The sequence below is a fragment of the Neodiprion fabricii genome, chromosome 5 (genome assembly GCF_021155785.1).
Source record: "Neodiprion fabricii isolate iyNeoFabr1 chromosome 5, iyNeoFabr1.1, whole genome shotgun sequence".
In the NCBI taxonomy this organism is placed as follows: Eukaryota; Metazoa; Arthropoda; class Insecta; order Hymenoptera; family Diprionidae; genus Neodiprion; species Neodiprion fabricii.
Window position 1 is genome coordinate 32,701,501 of NC_060243.1, and position 21,565 is coordinate 32,723,065.

The 21,565-nt window shown below is 44.0% G+C and overlaps 2 protein-coding genes across 4 annotated transcripts; both read right to left on the reverse strand.

Moving 5' to 3' along the window:
• Positions 1 to 16: 16 nt before the first annotated feature.
• LOC124182465 (laminin subunit beta-1-like) lies at positions 17 to 8,699 on the reverse strand. Of its 3 annotated transcripts, none has more exons than XM_046569783.1 (12): positions 8,444 to 8,699; positions 7,526 to 7,682; positions 7,002 to 7,058; positions 6,800 to 6,889; positions 6,234 to 6,471; positions 5,255 to 6,129; positions 5,011 to 5,190; positions 4,610 to 4,935; positions 4,120 to 4,530; positions 3,843 to 4,038; positions 1,733 to 3,771; positions 17 to 1,644 (listed from the first exon to the last, which is right to left on the reverse strand). In XM_046569783.1, the coding sequence occupies exons 2-12, from the start codon at positions 7,584 to 7,586 to the stop codon at positions 673 to 675; spliced, it is 5,445 nt and encodes a 1,814-aa protein (XP_046425739.1). In that variant the 5' UTR covers positions 7,587 to 7,682; positions 8,444 to 8,699; the 3' UTR covers positions 17 to 672. The 3 variants fall into 3 exon arrangements, with proteins under 3 accessions (XP_046425739.1, XP_046425738.1, XP_046425740.1); XM_046569782.1 differs by having other exon boundaries at positions 6,800 to 6,898; XM_046569784.1 differs by lacking the exon at positions 6,800 to 6,889.
• A 3,465-nt stretch (positions 8,700 to 12,164) lies between these two features.
• On the reverse strand, positions 12,165 to 19,671 carry LOC124182846 (laminin subunit beta-1-like). The gene is made up of 10 exons (XM_046570600.1): positions 19,622 to 19,671; positions 19,477 to 19,527; positions 18,784 to 19,021; positions 17,840 to 18,711; positions 17,569 to 17,748; positions 17,185 to 17,507; positions 16,680 to 17,090; positions 16,399 to 16,597; positions 14,289 to 16,327; positions 12,165 to 13,782 (listed from the first exon to the last, which is right to left on the reverse strand). The coding sequence occupies exons 1-10, from the start codon at positions 19,638 to 19,640 to the stop codon at positions 12,811 to 12,813; spliced, it is 5,304 nt and encodes a 1,767-aa protein (XP_046426556.1). The 5' UTR covers positions 19,641 to 19,671; the 3' UTR covers positions 12,165 to 12,810.
• Between the last annotated feature and the right edge of the window lie 1,894 nt (positions 19,672 to 21,565).

Consider the following 21,565-nt stretch of genomic DNA (forward strand, 5'->3'; position numbering starts at 1 on the left):
TGTTTTTAGGTTTTTCAATTTTTTTTTCCATCTCTTTACAATTTTTCTGTACAATATATAATAATAATAATAATGTATCGAAAAGTATAATATTATAATAATAATAAAATATTAAACGCATATGCATGTGTTTTGCATATGTTGTATAGGTACGTCAAGGTAGACATGATTGTATATTTCTATTATTAACGTAGTGTTTATAAAAATAATAAAAAAATTTATACTCAACGATGTCGTTTCAAAGTCCTGATCGTTCCTATACATTCAATATTAATTTATTATATTAGGTGCTAGTCACTATTCGCATAACGTCATTTCTTCATTTTACACATCTATTTCGTACTTGGCATTGCTGAATGAAATAATGGGCCATTTTGTGCACCGACAGATTCGATGCATAACAATGGAAGTAATGACAATAATAATAATCATTCACAAGCTGACTCTGAAGTATCAAATTCGTAGCAGTGAAAGCTGAGATTCAATACGTCATTCAATGAATTATTTCTGCAATTGTAGCAAATTTGATTGAATTTTTTAAAACTGTATGCACCAACGATGAATGAAATATCAAACGTACCGATCTTCCTGTCTTCGTTTCTATAATTTCTTCTTTTTTTTTCTATGATTTGTGATCTAATTTATAAATGCCGTATTAATTAATAATATTGCTTAAGTGGAACATTGCCGGTACCTTATGGACTTCGTATCAATTTCCTTCAAATGTTGTTCCATTTCGTTTGTCAAAGAGTCGACGATTTCCATGAGACTAGACAATTTTCTCTCGTTGTCTTTATACACAATCTCCATACCGTCGAGGTCCTTGAACTTGGTCGAAGTATCGGCCGTCAATTCAGACGCCCTTGCCAAAAGTGATTTTGCCTTCTCGATGTTTCCTTTACTCCTGTCGACTCGGTTCCCCAGTGAATTTTTTGCTTGTTGATACTCCTGTCTCAGTTTCATCGTCTTGTTATCGACTGTTCCAGCTTCCAGTACCACTTCAGCAACCTGCTTTGCAATCTCCTCGTTAAGTATGTAGTCATCCTTTATCAGCTGAGTCTGAAGATTCTCGAGTCTCGAATCCAAGGCGCCGACGCTCGCGGTTAATTTGCCGGCCGTGTCCTTGGCCATTTTCATTCCCTGAATAATCGTGGTCAAGTGCGCTTGGGACTGAGTAATATCGTCCGTTGCCTTTCTTACAGCATTGTCAGCATTGTCCTGAGCCGACTGAGCGTCAGTCAATAGCTTGGTTATCTTTTCGGCTTGCACTTCCTTGGCTATCGCCTCGTTCTTCGTAGCGTTGGCTCGTTCTCTCAGTTGGTTAGCCCGCCTCAAACCATCGGCTGCTTCGGCGATGATTTTCTCGGGATTCGTCAGCGACCCAACCATCAAGGATATGTTCTGCGCGAGTTCCTTGATCTGTTCTGGATTCGAGTGAATGTTTTTACTCAATGCCTTCTTCGCCAGGTCTCTGACCTCAGCTGGGGTTGATTGTTCCTCCGTAAGGAAATTCCACATCCTGTCGGTGAGCGCTGTCAAATCGGCGGACAATCCGTCCGTCTTATTCCTTACGGACAAGGCATGGTTGAACGCATCTTGAGCGTTCGATCTTGCTGCGATTGCTTCTTGTTGTACTTGAGACATCTGCGATCAGAGAGAAGAAAATTAATTGTTAACGAGAAATCTTAAACGCTTCATAATCGCGAATAGTTATCGGCAATCAGTTACTTACGCTCCTCAGTAGTTGCTCAGCTTTATCCCGATGATTCTTGATCGCCGCTGTTTGCTTATCGGCCAGATCCAGTGCCAAGTTGACTTTTGCTACGGCTCCAGCATCACAAGACAATCCTCCACAAGAACCACATCCAGCTCCACCGCACAGTGAACTACACTCAGTGACGCGCTCTCCGCAAACTTCAAGGTTTAAATCAGGCAGCATGGATTTTATGGTGGTCACCTGGTCGCCAAGCCGAGCAATGGACTCCTTGTTTTGATCCGTGGCCTCCTTGAAGCTGAGGGAATTCTTACTGAGGAAATTTTCCGTGTTCGTATGGTACCGCTCAGCCTCGGCCAAGGTGTTCAATGTACCATTGGCCATTCTTTCAGCCTCGTTCGATTGCTCGGCCATTTCAACGGTGACGTTCAGAGCCCCCTGCACGTTAGCCTCTTGTAACTTCGTTGCGTCCTTCTTCAACTGCGCAGCGTCTTGATGCAGATTGTCCGTCCTATTCCTCATGTTTTTAAGGGCCGCGTCGGCGAGATGCACTCGTTGACTAATACTGTCCTGGAGGTTGTCGAGCTCGTCAAGCCACATCTGAGATGCCTGAATGTTGTTTTTCAGATCCGCCGCCATGTCGCTCAATTTTTCCAGGTCTTGTCCTCTTACGCTGGTATCGCTCACCAGAGCCTTGACTTGGTTCAACGAGTCGTCCATTTGATCGAACTCGGACGTGTAGAATCCGGTTATACCAACCTTTTTGATTCTCGAAGCATCTGTGATTACATTGCTTGTCCGATTCCTCACTCCTTGAAGGGTCATGTCCCAATTATCGAAACATTCTCCGCAAGGGCGGCAGGTCGGAGCAAAACCGAGGTAGCCTCGATCACAGTGGTCGCACTTTACGCCCCCGATACCTTCGTAGCACACGCAAGCCCCGGTTTGTCTGTCACACTGCGGCGTGGCTGAACCAAGGGAACTGCACTCGCAAGTTTTACATTCAATATTCGGATCGCCCCAGTGATTCTTCTGGCACTCGTTACACTGCCTTCCACCGAAACCTGGCCTGCACTCGCAAGTTCCATCGTACTCGTTACATTTGTCCGAAATACTTCCAATCGCGTCACATTTGCACGGATCGCAGCCTTCTCCGCTTGCAATTCGCCAATGGTTCTCTTCGCAGTGGTCACAGAACTGACCCATGACATGCGGGAGACACGGACACTGTCCCGATCGGTGATTACAGGGGCCCGCGCTCTGATCTGTACCAAGTACATTACACTCGCAGAATTTGCAGTTTTTCTCTAAGGCATCGCCGTAATATTGCGGCTTGCAAATCTGGCAGTGTGAGCCAGCGGTGTCAAACAAACACTGGAGGCATTCCCCGGTCTTCGGATCGCAGTTGCCCGGTCGAGCCGGGTCAGTGTTATTGCTACAATCGCATGGCGTGCAACTGCCACCGGGAACATCTGGGTTTCCATAGTAGTTATCGTCGCAGGTTTCACATCTCGGACTGGCGTAACCTTCGTAGCATTCGCAAACCACGTCTTGAGTTATGGAATCCAGTGAGCAGCTGTCTGCATATGAATGACCCGATGCTATGGCGCCCGGACATGGACACTGCCTGCAAGGGATGTCGACGCCGATACGTGGGTCACCGTAGAATGTCGCTATGCACATGTCGCAGTTGTGGCCCGTCGTTGAGTCCTGGCAGTTTATGCAAGCTCCCGTCTTCGAGTCGCAGCTGTCGGCATGACCGTTGCACTCGCATCGTCTGCAGTGTGGGAAGTTCCAAAAGCCTGGTTGACACAGGCCGCACGTTCTGGAGTACGTGTTCGGGTGACAAGTGCACCGCCCCGTCTCAACGTTGCAGAAGTTGTCCAACGCTCCCACGGCGTCACAGTCGCACGGCTTACAGCCTTCTGGTCCAAAATTGTAGGTTCCAGGTGCGCAACTATCGCATCGACGACCGATCACGTTTGTTTTGCAGGAACATCTGCCTCCGAATTGATTGCAAAGCAGACTGTGTGACCCAGTCAGGTTACATTCACATGCTGGAGAAAGCATATACGATTAATCATCAAACTCTGACGTTCAGTTCAAGGGTCCTTTACTGAATACTTACCATGACCACCGTCGAACACATACGTCCCAATGATATACTGATACTGTTTGCAGATATCGGAAATCTGTTGGTCCCTATCGTACAAGTCGTAAAACATATCACCGCATCGGTAAGCTTCGTATTCTTGGCGGCGCACTTCCGCAAGTGGGGATCCACTGAAGACCGGTATGCTCTCTGGTCTAGGGATCAACGTGATCTAAAATATGGACAAATCGTTACTGGTTCAAACATCAGCATAGAACAATCTTCAACGAACAAAGCTTCGAAATTTCTGTACCGAATCAATTAGAATAGATGCCGACGGTGTTTGGTAACGTTGATCGTATGCATCAAAAGTCAAATGTACGATGTATCTCTTTCCTGATTCCAAACAGGCGTTTCTAATTGCAACGGCACTATGTCTGTCAGGATAGAGCTGCATTGTGACACGGTCATCAGAAGGCTGCCAATTTCTACAGGGTCCGTCAGGGTCGACTGGACCGTCCCTTTCGATAAAGATTCGCACTTTCTGCCAGGGCCCTGCGATCTCAGGTTCATATCGCACGACTATGTCGTACTCCATGGTTTTCACGATGTCGTCTATAACGAAGGTCAAGTTTGAGAACTCGTAAGCTCTGATGAACCCACTGCCAGTCCACGTGGTGTTTCTCCCGTCACGGTAGGGCTCTCTGATCACAATCTGACAGTTCTGCAAACAACGTTTCATTATTAGATAAAATATCAACACTCGCCTCGTTCTCCTGAGACAAAAAAGTACAGATCCTTACGCTGGATGCTCGACTATTCTCTCCTTCGTAAATGAGGAAATCCAAGGAAACAGTGTAGTAACTTTGCTCTGGCTCATTACAGGTTCGCCCACCTATGTTACGCCTGCAGCGGCACTGGCCTGTCACGACATCACAGAAATTGTCGTAGGCTCCACCAAGGTCACAATCGCATGGCTTACAGCCGTCTTGTTCCTCGGAAAGACCCCAATATTCTGGGAGACATTGACTGCAGTCACGTGCGGTTACGTAACGCTTACAGGTGCATTCGCCCGTCAGCATGTTGCACCCTTGGTTACCGATCGTTCCGACAGTATTGCAGGTACACGCTGAGGAAATCGGTAAAGTCATGGTTAGAACGATGGTCTGCGCTCTCGATTGTCACGGGGAATTGAGAATCTCACCTTGACATCCGTCCGGGTTGTTAAAGTCGAATTTCCAGAATCCATTCTTACATCTGTCACACCGTCTGCCTTCAACGTTGGCCTTGCAGTGACACCGGCCAGATTCATCACCACTTAACTCGTCAGTGCGTGAGTCGCATATTCCATCATCCAAGGAACCGGAGGGATCGCAGTCACAGGCTACAAAACAAAATCTATATAAGTTAAACAACCAAAAGATTAACAATATCTGACGACAACCCACGTTGGCAAGCTTCAGCGTCAGTCATATCTCTACTGGACTCATGGTAGAAGAATGGCTTGCACTGTTCACAATTTTGCCCACGAGTGTTATGCTGACAGTCGTCACAAACACCGCCGGAAACTCTTCCAGATCGCTCGAAGACGGCCTCGTCGAAATGACAACTTTGACTGTGATTGTTACAGTTGCACATCTTGCAGGCACTGGTTTGCTTTCCAACCGCAGGTTTCCACGGTAAATCGTTGAAGAAGTCCTCGCAATATTCACAGTTCAGTCCCTTGGTGTTGTGCGTACATTCACAACGGCCATGAACCATGTCCTGCCTTTCGGGTATTCCGGGCAAGGGTAGACACCTCGACGCGTGTCCGTAGCACGAGCAGGATCCTCGAACCCACATGTTTTTTATGGCGTAGTAATACTTCTCTCGTATCTCTGCACGGTTGTCCAACAAGTCGTCACCCAAAGTGTGCAGCCTTGTGAAGTTGATCCGCAAGTTGGTCATTTTCAAAAGATTCTGAACTTCCTTCGAGTACGGGTTGTCGATTTGCAGGTTCGGTGGCAGCACTCTGTGGATTATCTCACCACCTTCTGATGGAGCAACGTTGGAATATCGCGATTCGCACACGACATCCGTCAAGTTCCGAGATGCCTTCGTCGACACGCCAGGGAATGACTGCTGGCAGTTATAGGCAAAGTATTTGTACACCTGCCAGGTCTTGCCAAAGTCGTAAGAACGTTCGATCAACATTGCAGCTGGTCTGAACGTCTTGAATTTTATGATTATGTGGGTGAAATGGAATTCCGCTTCCAGGTCCAGCTGCAGTGTGACATTTTCCACACCATTTTCCGACTGCCACCAAGTCTCTGCAGCGCGATGGCTGGAATACAAGAGATCGATCAGCGTTGAGGAACAACAATACAACAATACAACAATCAACTCTCTCAGAGAGACAACAATCAATCAATAATTAAAATAACTGACTTTGGCTGGTATTTGTGGACAATATTTTCAACCCCGTGTTGCTGCTTTGGGATTCTTTTGTCACAAAAGAAACATTTTTTCCTATCCTGAAGGTGAGAAACTATGCAGTATCTTTCAGGTCCTTTTAAACCGCAGGTAGACGAAGCACGGATTCGATTTTCTCGCCCGATTAACAAATCTCCAGTAGCTGGATAACACGAGCCAACTTCGCAGGGTTGAGGTTTCTTTAGAAGCACACCTGCGAGAACGTGAAAAAAGATTACTATCGAATCTTGACAAAGATGTACCGACGAATTTCACTAGGGAAAATGTAGTGTCAGGTTACAATTTGCTTACAAATAAGAAATGAATTATTGATTAGCTAAAAATTCCCAGTATCAGCTCCACACCAAAATTTATTATTTGTTCGTCGTGTCTTAACATGTTATGCCTTGAACCTTAACCCGAGTTAGACACAATGTATCGTGTTATCTGAAAAGTGTGCTGAAAATTGAACTGTTTCGGTTAGTGTACATCGATTTGGAAATTATGGCGTGTTGTTGTGCAGTGTGCTGTGATCGAGCTACCTCTGGGCCTCATTGTCGTCACCCGGCTCCAACTATACTGATTCTTGCCGAAAGCTTCTGACGGCGACATATCTCCTCTCTGCACGGTTTCTACAACAGCTTTACAGCTCACCATTTTTCAGGGAATTTTCATGGACAGTTGAAATGATTGGTTTTTTTTTTTTTATATTTATTTATTGTATAAAAACAACAAGGTGATTACCTGGTCTCGATTGCACTCTGTTCGATACTCGTCGGTAGTAAGGAGGGCTCGTCGTATCTTAAAAAGAGGAAAAGTTCGCTTGAAATTGATCAGCATCCAAAGTACATCGCATCTCGGATTGGATAACGTGATCAGTGATGGCAGTTCGGGGAATCCCCGTTAATTTTTAAAATTTCGCGGACCTGGCAATTTTTATATCTTACCACACTAACGATACTACTTTTCAGCGAAAATAAAAAACGAAAGATAGTTCCTCAATCGCTGATGAAAGATCGCGAGGTTACCAGGTCATCGTAGTATCGACCAAGTCAGTCGCGATGTAAACTCTGAATTATCAGCGTTGTACAGAATTACTGCGAGGTTGAGCAGATGCACGATTCTTTCTAAGCGTTATTTTTTCCGGATTCAGAATTGTATCTTTACTTTCAATGTCCTAATTAAACGTCCAGGAAATTTGTACCGAAATTTTCGAAGAGCTAACAAATATTTGTACTTCCATTTTAATTTTTATAAACACACTTTACCTGCTAGTATAACCAGAAATAATCCAAAAACAATGGCGATGAGCTGATTTGGCCGAACCATCGTGGCGAGTTGTTTTTTTTTTTTTTTCTCTCTCTTCCAACACTCAAGCACTGCCTGCCTTCGTTAGCAAACTACTGTCCCCATTTATCTGTTCCGCTATGACCAGGATAAGAAAATATATGACAATTAGTAGTCATTTAAAAACTTATCTCTTCTGTTCTTGGCGTTCACGAGATGGGAAAAAAACGAATAAATCAACTGTCAGCACTTGGTCGCTGTACAGAAGCGATAGCAAATTTGCTGAACATTATTTTTAAATTGCAATTCTTTGTAATGGTTTACGATTACTGCTGATGGTTAACTCTCGACTAATTTTCAAAATCTGCGTTACTGGACGATTCTCGATATTAACTATAGAATTGAATAGAAATTCGTAAACTTCGATCTATCGATAAACCGATAACTTTCAAACGCGTACCGATTTCTGTAACGAGACTCGCGTCAAGTGTTAGTCTCAAACAGCGACATGTACACACTATTTATGTGATTAATATAAAACAAAAAAACTGTAATAGACGTGATCATTTATGGAAACAAGAGACGTGTAAAAGTTTAAAACTCGCGGTGTTTTACGCGGTAAATAATCGTGCGTAAGAAATTCTTTTTTTTTTTTACTACTTGCCAAACAGAGTGAGAAAAAATTCGCAATTCGTAGCGATAAAATGTGGCTGATAATAATTGTCACAAGAAATTTGGAACCAGCCGACTGATGGTAGTGAATAAAGAATCTAAAAAGAAAAGAAAAAAAAAAAAAAACACGACGAGAAAGGGAAACAACGTGTCTGTGAATGATTCTGAAGGATTCCAAAAATGGTGTTGCACATAGTATAAGTAAGTATAGTAGACACTGAACTCACCTGGTTCGGAGACGATATGCGGTGAAGATAATCCAATATAATCGGGCGGGCTTTTGGGCCCAGCTTTAGGGGATTTGGGTAAACTATATTTCTGCGGCACGAATGGGCGAGGGGAAGGGATATCGCACTGAATACCGAGGAAAAAAAAATCCGGTATCAGCAGCGGAACTCAGAAATACACGGTCAAAGGACGGAGGCTCCGACGCTGCCAGAGCGAATACCTCCAGAAGCGATTCGCTTCTGCCGAGTGAGCTGCAGCCAGCATTGCCTCCGTTGAGGGGGCTGAGGGGACTGGATGAGGCTTAAAATCTCCAGCGGGGAAAGTTACCGGGAGTTTGTACCAGCCATCGGGTACATCGGTTAAATTGCTCGGTTATATTTCCATCCACGCCTTTTACGTCTACGCGTCTGCTTCGCACTTCGATTCAAAGTGACGCAGTTATTTAATAGATAAATCAATTGTTTCTTCGATTGAATGTCTCCTTTTCGGATTGTGGAAAGAAACTGTTCGTGGCCTGATTTTTTTTTTTTTCTTTATCACTGTCGGCATTTGTTGTGTTGAACCCCGTTCACTTTAAAATGACAATATTTACTCAAAATGACTTTATCTGAGTAATGAAACAGTTTTTGGAGGATCTTGAGATGTTTCGGACACGTTACAGAAGTTGAGTTAATTTTTTTCTTCAAAATTTGCGATTTTTCAGAAGATTTTATCTTCATTTCATATACTTGACAATTATTTAACGTGCAGTATACCTCGAGAGAATCGTAAAAACCGAAAATCAAGATTGTTATTTGTACAGTGTACAAAAAAGCGAATGGGTTAATCGGGAGAATTGCAGAAAAAGGAATAAGAATTGAATGCAACATTTCAAGTAATTCATGAAGTTACTCTGATCTGCAATTTGCATTTTTGTGTTCGAAAAAATTCACAGAGATTGCAAAATATCTTCCTGCAAATTGACTTTAAAGTTTTTACTTTAAATTGCAGTAACTTGAAAAAAAAGAATGAAAAAATAACTACAGAATGAAAACTAACTTTATTACTGTAATAAAAGATTGAAAAATTATTTTAATTTTTGATAAAAGAATTTTGATTCTTTCGTGAAGATCACGAAAACTGCGATCTGGATCGATTACAGCCAAAAACAGGTATTTTATAAAGTTATCCGATTTACCCTCGGATATTTTTATGAAAAAAAAAATAAAATAAATAAATAAGAATAATTTCCCATACACGAGGCAAAGAATGACAAGAAAACTGATGAACGTGTCTTTGTTGTTCGTCGACTCTGAAAATACGATCAATATTGTTTCCTCACGGATGATCGATGGTGCGTAAAGTTGCGTGAAAGAGCGTAAAATTAAATCACGATATGCTAGAGCTCGCAAAATTTTTCTAGTCTGTATTTTTTCATCTATAGTAATGGAAAATTTGATCATTGAAAATCTAAAACGTGAGGGATCGCGATTTTTCTATCCATCCTGCGCTGTGTCTCAGTCTCGTAAATTGACTCTTGCCGCGGTGTTGCGAGCGGGAATTTAGCTTCTTCCTCGGTAACTTCTCTTGCTTCTCTCCTAATCTTTCTTTCCACTACTCTGACTCTTGAGAGGCTGGCTAGCCGTCGACCACCAACATGTCGGCGTGCTCGACTCGACGCGTGTGTGAGAATCGTCATCTCTTACGTACCTACACACGGTACAGTCCCGCCTGCGATTCAAACGCGTTCCAGAACAGAGCGAAGCCGTTAAGGCGCGCTCGGGACTTGGAGAAGAATTGCTGATGGAAGAAGCGAGAGATTGTGCGAATAACATTGCGAGAAATCGCTTGAATCGTTCGTACAGTTCGTTGGATCATAACTTTGACTCGGATTGACACCGTCGGCGATTATTTCCGCGAATTGCTTGAACGTCTGCAGAGATTCGCCTCAAAAGTATAACAGTTTTGTTTTATCCCACGCGAGGACGAGAAATCATAAATATATGTATAAAATTTATCGCGCCTTATTGACAGAGGAAACTGTGTGCTAGTTCGGATTAATCATTCGATTTAGTTGAAGTCGAGTCTATACGTTTGCGTGCCCCGCGTACGCTAAGAACGTGTAAGAAAGCGTCGGATCTAAATTTAGAGAACTCGGCTTATTATATCTTACTGCAGGCTTCTCGCGAGTGAAAAGATTTTTCGAATATGCAGTTGCAACCCGCGGCTTATTCAAAGATTTAAGAACTCTTAAAAGAAGATTTAAGATCGAATAACTACTGGCTGTTTGGGTTTTTTTCATCAGTGAAATGAGAGGAAAACCGAAGCAATTCAATTTCGCAAAAAAATTCCGAGGCGACAATTTACCAGAGAGAAAAAACTGAAGTAGGATAATTGAACGAGTAAATGGGGCGGGGTTGAAGTTCCGGATTTGAAAAGTTCCGAAAGCGCCTAATTTAGAATTATTTTGTAGCGAAACTTGAAGTAAGGAAATCAAACTTTGAAGAAACAACAAAGCTCGAATGGTCGGAAAGTTGACGGCTCAAGGTTCCGAAATGCAAACTTCCGATAATTCAAGTTAAAATATCGAAAAATCAAAGCGGTGATTTTTCGTCAAAGTTTGAATTCTTTATTTTAATTTTCGCCACCAAAAAATTCGGAATTCGGCGCTTTCGGAACGTTTTAAATTCGGAATTTTAACCTTGCCGCGAGTAAACGACTCTTAGCTAGGATAAAAAAAAAGATGGCTACATTTACAGAAGCTTCGAGGCAGGTGCCAAATATGAAAACGATAGTTGAGGCGACGCGGGGTGAATTTCAAGACCTCGTGATACGTGCTGCAGGTGTTTTAATTTCCTTCTGCCTCAATGAAATGTTCAGAACTAAATAATTGCTGTGATTAATATTGATTCGATCATGAATTATATTTTCCTAGTTTCTTCCTCAGTCGCGAGTATTTTTCAACCCACAAAGAAGCGAGCGTGTAGTTAGAGCAATGAACTATTTCGTCAAGATGATCTTATGCTCCGTCCCATGACCTTTATTTCCATTTTACTTGTTATTTTTATTCTATCACACATATATTCCATGCTCGGCAGTGAGCTTATCAATCGGTATACGAGCATAGACACTCGATTCACCTACAAGACTTCAAGTTTGATTCGTGTATGCGAGTCTAGAGTGAAGATCTCCACGGTATTTTAGTGAAGAAAAAATCTAAGGAGCTGAAAGCGACTCAATGTACGTTATAAATAAGCGATATTCATTCAAAACTGTTATACTGAATTGCTTTCATTTCTTCGAAATCATATCGAACTTTCTTATCGTCGCAGTTGTTGCAATGCTTCTGCAGATAACTCACACTCTTATCGACGTATGTAGTGCGCCAGATGATGCATTCAAGAGAAGGATCGGATTGTGACAACGGTTTAAAAGCTGAAATTCAGTTGGCGTTAAAAAATTTCGTTACGTCAAGTCGTTGCATGCACCGGACAGACATTTCTTTTGACGAAAAACGAGCAATGAAGAAAATTTATACCTGCTAAATGCATTCAATCACCTATATTCACATATTCTCATTTCGTTTAACCAACAAAATGAATGCAATTAAATTCTCTTGGAGTCAGATCGGTAATAAGTAGTTTCAAATCGGGCTGACGGCAAGTATTTATTCATTACATTGTAGAATAATAATTCAACTCATGGCAAAGCAATGAATCGAAGCTGTTGTGAGCGAAGGAAGAACGCGTGGGTTGTTATCTGTGTGTAACTCCGGTTCAGATAGCCTCTAGACTGCAAGACACAAACTTCAACCAACAGGAAGTAGGCGCGCTTGGAAACCACGTGCTGTTTATTTTAAAGCAGGTTCACACTCTTCAATTTTCGTCGCGAGAATTCGATTTCATTTTCCGCGGTGCGATAAATGACAAATACTACCGAATTCCTCTGATTATCAATTCAACTTTTACTTTTATTCAACTATCATAGCAGCTCTTTTGTTACAGTAGCTGAATATAGCTTGACGAATAAATATATTCGAGAATTATAAACGCAACAAACTAAACTATTACACGGATACACGCGATGCGTAAATTCTCAGATATACAAGTCTCATGATTTTTGGTTTCAGCAATTCAGGTATTATATAATAATTATTTACAACAATCTTATAGTCTAAAATATAAGGCACTTGTCCACTTTGGTTTTGTTCCTAGAGAACGTTTCTAGAAATGTTAAGAAATATCTTTTCGAAAGTTCAGATCGCAAATACTTCGATCACGGAGTAAATAACCCGCCAGTTATAACGTTTTGATTAATACCTGTTCTTAGGCGAAAGCTCAGTCTCTCAAACTGAAGTTACCGCGAAGCCTGATATTCTATCCTTCGCCTACGTCGAGCACTGAGCATAGGTCTGTGACTTGTGCTGAATGTGGTTCAAGTGTTTTTCCATTTGACGCGTGAGGGACTCGACCTCGGACATGAGATCAGTCAGGGTTTTCTCGTTCTCTGCGAAGGATCCTTCCATTCCATTAATGTCCTTAAATTTGGTAGTCGTGTCAGCAGCGAGCTCAGAAGCCCGTTGCAGAAGTAGTTTCGACCTAGAAATTTTTCCCTCACTCTTTTCGGCCTTGAGCCTCACCGCTTGATTCGCCACTTCGAATTCTTGAACCAATTTTTTAGTCTTCATTCTCGTGTTCTCAGCCTCAACCGTGACGTCGCCGATCTCTGAACCGATTTCTTGCGTCAATATAAAGTCATTTTTTACGATCTGAGTCTGAAGCTCGGTCAAACGCCTGTCCAAATCGTCAATTTCTGCAGTAGTGTTGTCAGCCTTTTCCGCAACCGCATCAATCTCGATCAGTATATCGGTCAAATCATTATGGGACAGGGTTATGTGTCGCTCGATCTCGTCTATGGCCAACTGTGCGTCTTCCGCAGCGATTTCCGCCTCTGTTAAAAACACGACTATGTTTCCAGCCCGCGTACTCTGCGCGACAGCCGAATCCTTAGCCCTCACTGCCTCGTCTCGCAGAATTTCAGCTAACTCCAAATCTTCCGCAGCATCCTCGAGGATCTTCTCAGAATCCGTCAGCGAACCGACGATGCTTCTTATGCTGTCAGCCAGGTCCTTGATCTCGTCTGGGTTCAACTTTATGTTTTTCTCCAGCACCTTTTCAGCCAAGTCTTTCACCATCGCTGGAGTCGGTTGTTCTTCGTTCAGGCTATTAGATATTCTGCTGTAGAGGTTTTCCAGATTTTTCGTGAAGTTACTCGAGAAGTTGTAAGTCTCGAATGCAGCATTCAGGCCGAGTTGAGCGAGATGTTTCGCGGCTACAGCATCATCTTTCATTTGCGTCATCTAAACAGAAATCGGTAAAAGACATAAGAAATCAGTAGAACAAACCCAAGTTGAAATTTAGAACCTACATTTGACCCTACCAAGGTTCGTACGAGCCTACTTTGAAGCAAACCGAACCTAGAAATCCTACATTGACCCTCTAACTCCTAGAAATTGAAGTCCCAAACCCTACTTTGGCGTTCTCAGTATACTATTGAACCTATGTTGACGCTATTCAATCTATAGCTCCTACATTGGACCCGTAACTCCTTCTCTATGGATATATTATTACAGCGACAGTCAAGTGTTCACAATGATTCCGAAGAGACGCAACTTCGAGCCTAAGCTTAGTAAATCAGGAAATTCCGGACATTTTTAGCGTCAAAGTAGGGTCTGACATTCCATTGAAATAGAATTTACTGTAGGTACAATCTTTAAACCCTACCTAGGAGCTCCTATGTAGGGTTTATATTAGACGGTAATTTCGACTCGGAAAGTCGAAGGAAAATAAGCGAAAACAATCTTACGTTTCTAAGCAACTGTTCGCTTTCGTCTTTGTGTTTCCTTATCCCGGCAGCTCGCTGCTTGGCAAGATCCAAGGCCCTTTCTGCCTCCGTAACTGCACCGTCATCGCAAGAAAGACCACCACAAAAACCGCAGCCAGCACCCCCGCATAGTTCGTCGCATTCGTCGACACTAGCTCCACACATGGCTAGATTGAGGTCGGGAATCAGCTGGTTGAATTCGTCGAGTTCACCTTTGAGTCTCTTCAGGGAATTATCGTTCTCATTGAGCTTGTCAGTGAAAGACTCTGACCGCTTGGCAAGCAAGTTTTCAGTGTTCTTCTGATATCTGTCAGCGTCCGCTAAAGCGGTCGTTGAACTACTGGCCAGCGCTTCTGCCTGGTCCGATTGCTTCGCCATTTGGTGAGTTAGGTTCAGAGCACCGTAGACATCGGCCTCCTGCAAGACTGTAGCGTTCTCTTTGAGCTCAGCAGCGGCTTCGATCAAGCTAACCGTTCGGTTCTTCATGTTCTGAAGAGCCACTTCACCGAGACTGACCCGCTGACTGATGGATCCAATGTAGTTGTCGACTTCGTCGAGAATGGCGTTCGAGAAGGAAACTGTGTTGTTGAGATTATTGGCAAAATCAACGAGCTCGAGAAGGTCCTCGGCCGTGACGCTCGTCTTGTTGACGAGCTCTCGAACCCCCATCAGTACTTCGTCCATATTATCAAATTCCTGACTGTAAATTCCGGCTGTTCCAATCTTCTGAATTTTCGATGCTGCGTCTATGACATCGTATGTTCTGTTGCTCAAACCACTCAGCGTCAGATCCCAGTTTTTAAAACATTCGCCACACGGAATGCAGCTCGGAGCAACTCCAAGGTACCCACGGTCGCAGTGGTCGCACTTGACGCCTCCAATTCCAGCCAGACATATGCAGGCCCCAGTTTCCCTGTCACACTGTTGAGTGGATGATCCGATGAGGTTACACTCGCACGGCAGACACTCGATGTTGGGATTGCCCCAGTGATTCGTTTCGCACTGGTTACACTGCCTTCCTCCAAAGCCAGAGCGACATTGGCAGGTACCGTCATACTCGTTACATTTTTCTGACACGCTTCCAATCACGTCGCAATCGCACGGATCGCAGCCTTCTCCGCTGGCAATTCTCCAGTGGTTTTCTACGCAGGTATCACAGTACTGACCAGTGACCTTCGGCAGACATGGACACTGTCCATCACGATGATTGCAGTGACCGTCGCGGAAGTTGGTGCCGAGGACGTTGCATCCGCACTCCTTGCAATCCTGTTTCAGCGCGTCACCGTAAAAGTTGGGCTTACAGATTTGACAATTTGGTCCGTCAGTGTCGTACAAACATTGGAGACAGCGTCCAGTGTGCGGGTTGCAATTCCCTGGTTGCGACAGATCGGTGTTGTTGTTGCAGTCACAGGGCACGCATCTTCCCGTTTGCACATCGGGACTACCAAAGTAGTTTTCAGCGCAAATGTCACACCTGGCTCCGGCGTATCCTTCGTAACATTCGCACACCACGTCTAACGTGACGGGGTCTAGAGAACACCTGTCAGCGAACGAATGGCCGGAGTCCCAAGTTCCCGGACAAGGACAAGGCCTGCATGGAATGTCAACCCCGATTTGAGGGTCTCCGTAATACTTTACGGCACATCTATCGCACTGGTGACCAGTTGTGAAGTCCTGGCAGTCGTGACAAGCCCCCGTCACCGAATCGCAGGTCTGGGCGTGACCGTTGCACTTGCACCGCTCGCAGTGTGGGAAGTTCCAAAAGCCAGGATCACACTCGCCGCATGTTCTTCCGTACGTGTTTGGCCTACACTTGCACCTCCCTGTCTCAAAATCGCAGAAATTATCCTCAGCGCCGACGCTGTCACAGTCGCATGGCACGCAACCAGCTGGACCAAACCCATATGTCCCAGGAGCACAACGATCGCAACGTCGACCAACAATGTTTGGCTTGCACGGACACGAGCCTCCGTATTGGTCACACAGCAGACTGTTGGATCCCGTCGGATTACACTCGCAGGCTGCATCAAACGTTCGACAACTCAAATAGGGAAATAGATTAGAAAAGTCAGATTACGTCCTTAATACTCACAGGGTGCTCCATCGAAGATAAAATAACCGATGCTTTTGCGGTACTGCGCACAAATGTCAACCTCGTTAGTTTCCCCGGATGGGATAACATTGTAAAATATCTCGTCGCAATGTCGCCTTTCGAAGTCTTGTCTCCGCATTTCGCTGGGTGGAGAACCCGCGAAGAACGGGATACCTTCCACTTTGGGCATCAGGACGATCTAGAAATTTTAATTCATGAATTCCTCAGATGTTTTTGGTAACAAACCTCAAACTAAACGTAGGTAGTCAATATTTTCTTACAGAGTCAATCAGTATTGAAGCTGTGGGGCCGCCTACACGGTCATACGAATTCTTGAACTGGAGGACTACAATGTATTTTTTCCCTTTCTCAAGACACACTGACGGTACCGCAACGGCGCTCCGCGAGTTCACCGGAAGCCGAATATACAGTTCGTCATCTTCCGGTTCCCAATTAGCACATGCCCCTTCAGGGTCCACGTCTTCCTCTCGTTCGACAAATATCTGAGCTTCTTCTAAAATACCCGGGACCTCGGACTCGTAACGTAAGACTATGTCATATTCCATGGACTTCACTACATCGTCGATCGTGAACTCCAACGTCGAACCTTCAAAGGCTCTTATGAAACCTGGTCCGGTCCAGGTATTGGTTCTACCATCACGATATGGTTCTCGGATCACGATTTGGCTTTTCTGTAAAATGAGTTCACATTCTGATCACACAAAAAAAAAAAAAAAAACAAGTTCCGATCTGGAATAAACAACCAAACAACTGCGAAGAACTCACATTGGTTTTGCTTCGTTCTCCTTCGTAAATCAGATAATCTAGAGCAACTGTGTAATGGTTCTGCTCCGGTTCATTGCAAGTTCTGCCGTCGATATGTGCCCTACAGCTGCACTGGCCAGTTACTACGTCACATAAGTTATCATAAGCACCTCCAAGATCACAGTCGCACGGCTTGCAGCCTTCTCGGTCATCGGAGAGGCCCCAAAACTCTGGGTAGCACTGATCACAATCGCGACCAATTACGTATGGCTTGCAAGTGCATTTTCCAGAGGACACGTCACACCCATATAAATCAACCGTGCCGAGTGCATGACAAGAGCAGGCTGTGAAAAGTTCAGAACGTGTTATGATTTCAACACCGACTAATCTAGCGTGGTAGCATACCTTGACAGCCTTCTGGATTCTCTGAACTAAAGTTCCAGAATCCAGCTTTACAGCGGTCACAGCGACGCCCTTCCACGTTCAGCTTGCAATGGCAGCGGCCTGATTCCTGACCAGTCAACATATCGGTCAGAGGGTCGCAAATGCCGTCGTCCAACGAACCAAGTTGGTCACAATCGCAAGCTGTGGAAAATTTAATTTCCAAGTGAGCCACCGATAGCGGAATATGTTAAGAACAATGCAGCATGTGAATGCAGAATGGATTTGGACTTACGTTGGCAGGCTTCAGGGTCACTGATATCTCTGGTGAAGTCATGGTAGTAAAACGGTTTGCAAATCTCGCAGTTCTGTCCCTGCGTATTATGCTGACAATCGTCACAGACACCGCCGGAAACTCTGCCAGTTCTGTCGTAGGTGGCTCGGTCGAAGTGACAACTGGTGGCGTGATTGTTACAGTTACACTTCTTACAGGCATGGGTCTGTTTTCCAGCCGCCGGTTTCCAAGGTAGGTCGTTATAAAAGTCTTCGCACATTTCACAGTTCAGTCCCTTAGTGTTGTGCGTGCATTCACAGCGTCCGTGAACCATGTCCTGGCGGTTAGGTATACCAGGCAGAGGCAAGCACCTCGAGGCGTGTCCATAGCACGAGCAGGATCCTCGAACAGCCATGTCTTTTATAGCGTAGTAATACTTTTCTTTGATCTCAGCCCGATTGTCCAACAAGTCGTCACCGAGAGTGAGAAGCCTCGTGAAGTTTATTCTCAGATTGGTCATTTTCAGAAGGTTTTGCACTTCCTGAGAATAGGGATTGTCGATCTGCACATTGGGCAACAATACCCTGAAGATTATTTCGCCGTCAGTCGACGGATCGACGGTTGAGTAACGCGAGTCACAGACAACGTCGTTTAATTTTTGGGGCACGTGAGTTGGTACATGAGGAAATGTCTGCTCGCAATTATGGGCGAAGTATTTGTAAACACGCCACGTTTTGCCGTAATCTGATGATCGCTCGATCAACATGGCCCCCGGTCTAAAGGTCTGAAACCTTATTATAATATGCGTAAAGTGAAATTCTGCCTCCAAATCCAATTGTAAAGTGACATTTTCAACTCCATTCTCCGATTGCCACCAAGAGTCGCCAAGGGTTCTGAAAAATGCGTTCATGTTTAATTACGAAGTTAAATTCTACACTGGCTTAGTGTTTACAGATAATACTAACCGAGGGCTATGAGTGTATGTGATGTTCTCCACGTTGTGTCGTTGCTTACGAATCGCGGCGTTACAATAGAAACACTTTTTCCTCTCTTTCAGATGGGACACTATGCAGAATCTTTCCGGTCCGTTTAATCCACAGGTCGACGATGCTGTCAGTCTGTTCTCTCGACCAATTAGTAAATTTCCAGTCGCCGGATAGCATGGTCCTTCGTCGCAAGGGCGTAGATTCTTTACTGGGTATCCTTTTGAACAGTATTTAATCAGCTATCAGTTTTTAAAAATAAAAAAAAAGAATAAACAGCAGAGCCAAATCAAGGTTAAGATGACAAATATAAACCAGTGCAGTGCTTTTTATTGTGTTTTATAGTTGTTGTTTTTCTTAGTTTCAGAAACACCAAATTGCTTTATAAGTTTTTCAACCAAGATTTTGTTAGGCTACAAAGTGGAATAAAAATTTATCGAGCTCTTTGAATGAGACACTAGGAAATGAACTGTTCAAGTGAAACATTATTATTCTTAAGTTGGACATTTTTGAATACGTCTGTTAATCACAGCTGTTAATCGGTAGTAACGCACATCATCAGATGACTTTGAGAGCTCCATCGAAATTTTCAAACGGAACTAATAGCCCGTCAATTCATAATACTAAATGATAACGGTATTAAATACATGCTTTCAGTAAAAATGACATTATTACTTCTCTGCGGTCCTCGGATTCTGCCATAGGGACGCTGAGCAGCAGCAGGAGCTACAATTTGAAAAGATCAGACAGGCTTGATGCTTTGGATGAGAAAATTAATGTACTGCATAGTTTTCACAGAAAGGTAAACACCAGTACGCACCTGCCATCACTGCGACCATAACAACAAAGAGAGCACAGATGAATCCTTGAAGCCGAACCATTTTGTCGAAGTAGTTTAATATTTATTTGTCGCAACTCTGCGAGTCTCTCATCAGCTTTCTTCTCCTGATTATGAGAGACTATGGTTCAAAATTAACTCCGATACTTCGTTCCGGTATTATCAATACCCAAAGCCACTAAATCTATGTCCGAGGACAGAAAATACCGTTCGAAAAATCACCAGTAATCATTTTACCACAAAACAAATCGCGGCACGATTTTAACGACGGGAGCTTTGCGGCCCGAGGAGCTCCTGAGGACAAAGAAATGACGAAGCGGATCCCTGAAGGGGGACTGCGGACGTTTGAAACGCGGGGTTTACGGACCGGCTGAAAGGATAGCCGGGAGGGTCTCCCTTCCTTCCAGCCCCTCACCAACCAATCAGAGAGAAGAGTCCCTCCGAGATATCTGCGGGAACGGTCTTGCTCCCTGATCATACAAGGCCTCACCCCGGCCTTCCAGGAAGCCATTATCTTCTAGTGGCTCTCGCTTCACAAGAAGACTCGAAACCCTAGCCGCGAGGTGGAGGCGGAGGATTACATTATTCATTCACTTTTGGCAAATACTTATAATCACCCAGTTCACAGGGGAATTAACGTTCATCCCTCAGCCTGGCAAAAAATATCTTCCCCCTCCCTTCATGTTCTGCGTCTCAAATTGATTTGCTCTTCAGGAATCTTCCACCATGTTGCCGCAAGGCATCAATGTCTTTCAATTTCGTTATACGAGATACATCGAGAAAAGATTGTCTTATCCTTCTTTCAAATTAATAGGAAAAGTTATGCAAATTCTCGACTCGTGCTTTAAGCCTATATAATCAAGTGTTCTACAGAAAATAGCTCTATGGAGGCAGAGAGAAAGTGAGGCCGAACGGAAGGCTCGTGCAACATGTGCTGAACACTTGCAGCTGTGCAGTTGTCAAACGGTTTTAGACCCATGGTTTAGTCATTGAACTCCGCCGTCTTTCCTTGGAATACTTTTTTCATTTTTATTTTTTGTTTTCTTCCTCCTTCTTCCCTCGCTGCTGGCTCACTCTTTCCTCCAGCGTCTACTATTCCCACGTCGTTTGTACTTGAGACCCTCGTTCTCTTCCTCTTCTTCCACCTCTCTCTCTGTTTCTATCTCCCTCCCTCTCTCTCTCTCTCTCTCTCTCTCTCTCTCTCTCCTATCTTGCTTGCATGTGAATTCAAAATGACGAAGTCTTATACCGGGCTGAGAATTGACCTGTAGTGGTTGATAATTTCGTTGCCTGTAATCGTGTTCCCGATAAGATGTCCCGGCGTGTTTCCTCTCCCTTTCAAATAGAATGACCACCGTAAGTTCGATTTCAAAGAGTACCACAGGACCGAAAAAAAAGGATGAAAAGACGTTTTTCTTCCTCGCTTCAATTCGTGCATCTAACCTTTAGTCACATTTTATGTTCGACAGACTAAACGACGCAGGCTAGTCCCATTAAAGGCTTGAAATTTGTAATTAGTACGGCGCTGAAAGGGGCTTTCATATCGCTCACTCTGAGGGTCATGGGTTGATATATTTATAACCGACATCATAGAACGCGTACTATTCGTCAGCCTTAGTCGAAGATAACTGTAGGCAGAGATATCAGTCGGAAAGCAATGACTGTATTCTGTGGGACCGTCGCCCTGAGTCCACACTACAAGTATGCACGAAAACTGTGGAACAGACATTCGGTTGCGATGTCCGTGAGCGTTCAACTGGTCTTTCAAAAAAAAAAAAAAAAATTTAAAACTACGCCGGTACTACCGTTTAATCCAGGGTACCGTAAAACCAGGGTGCAGGGCCATACATATGAGGATTGTTTCCTTACCTCAATAAGTTTGAATTCAGATCGGTTTTTGCTTTAAATATATACCTGTATGCAGCG

Excerpts from the sequence above, each read along its gene's own strand:
- LOC124182465 (XM_046569782.1), bottom strand. The coding sequence starts at position 7,586 with ATGGTTCGGCCAAATCAGCTCATCGCCATTGTTTTTGGATTATTTCTG. Across the intron at positions 7,059-7,525 it reads ATTTCTGGTTATACTAGCAG|ATACGACGAGCCCTCCTTAC; the intron begins GTAAAGTGTGTT and ends CCTCTTTTTAAG. Across the intron at positions 4,531-4,609 it reads AGAATAGTCGAGCATCCAGC|AACTGTCAGATTGTGATCAG; the intron begins GTAAGGATCTGT and ends CGTTGTTTGCAG.
- LOC124182846 (XM_046570600.1), bottom strand. Across the intron at positions 18,712-18,783 it reads ACATACACTCATAGCCCTCG|AACCCTTGGCGACTCTTGGT; the intron begins GTTAGTATTATC and ends CGCATTTTTCAG. Across the intron at positions 17,508-17,568 it reads GAATCCAGAAGGCTGTCAAG|CCTGCTCTTGTCATGCACTC; the intron begins GTATGCTACCAC and ends AACTTTTCACAG.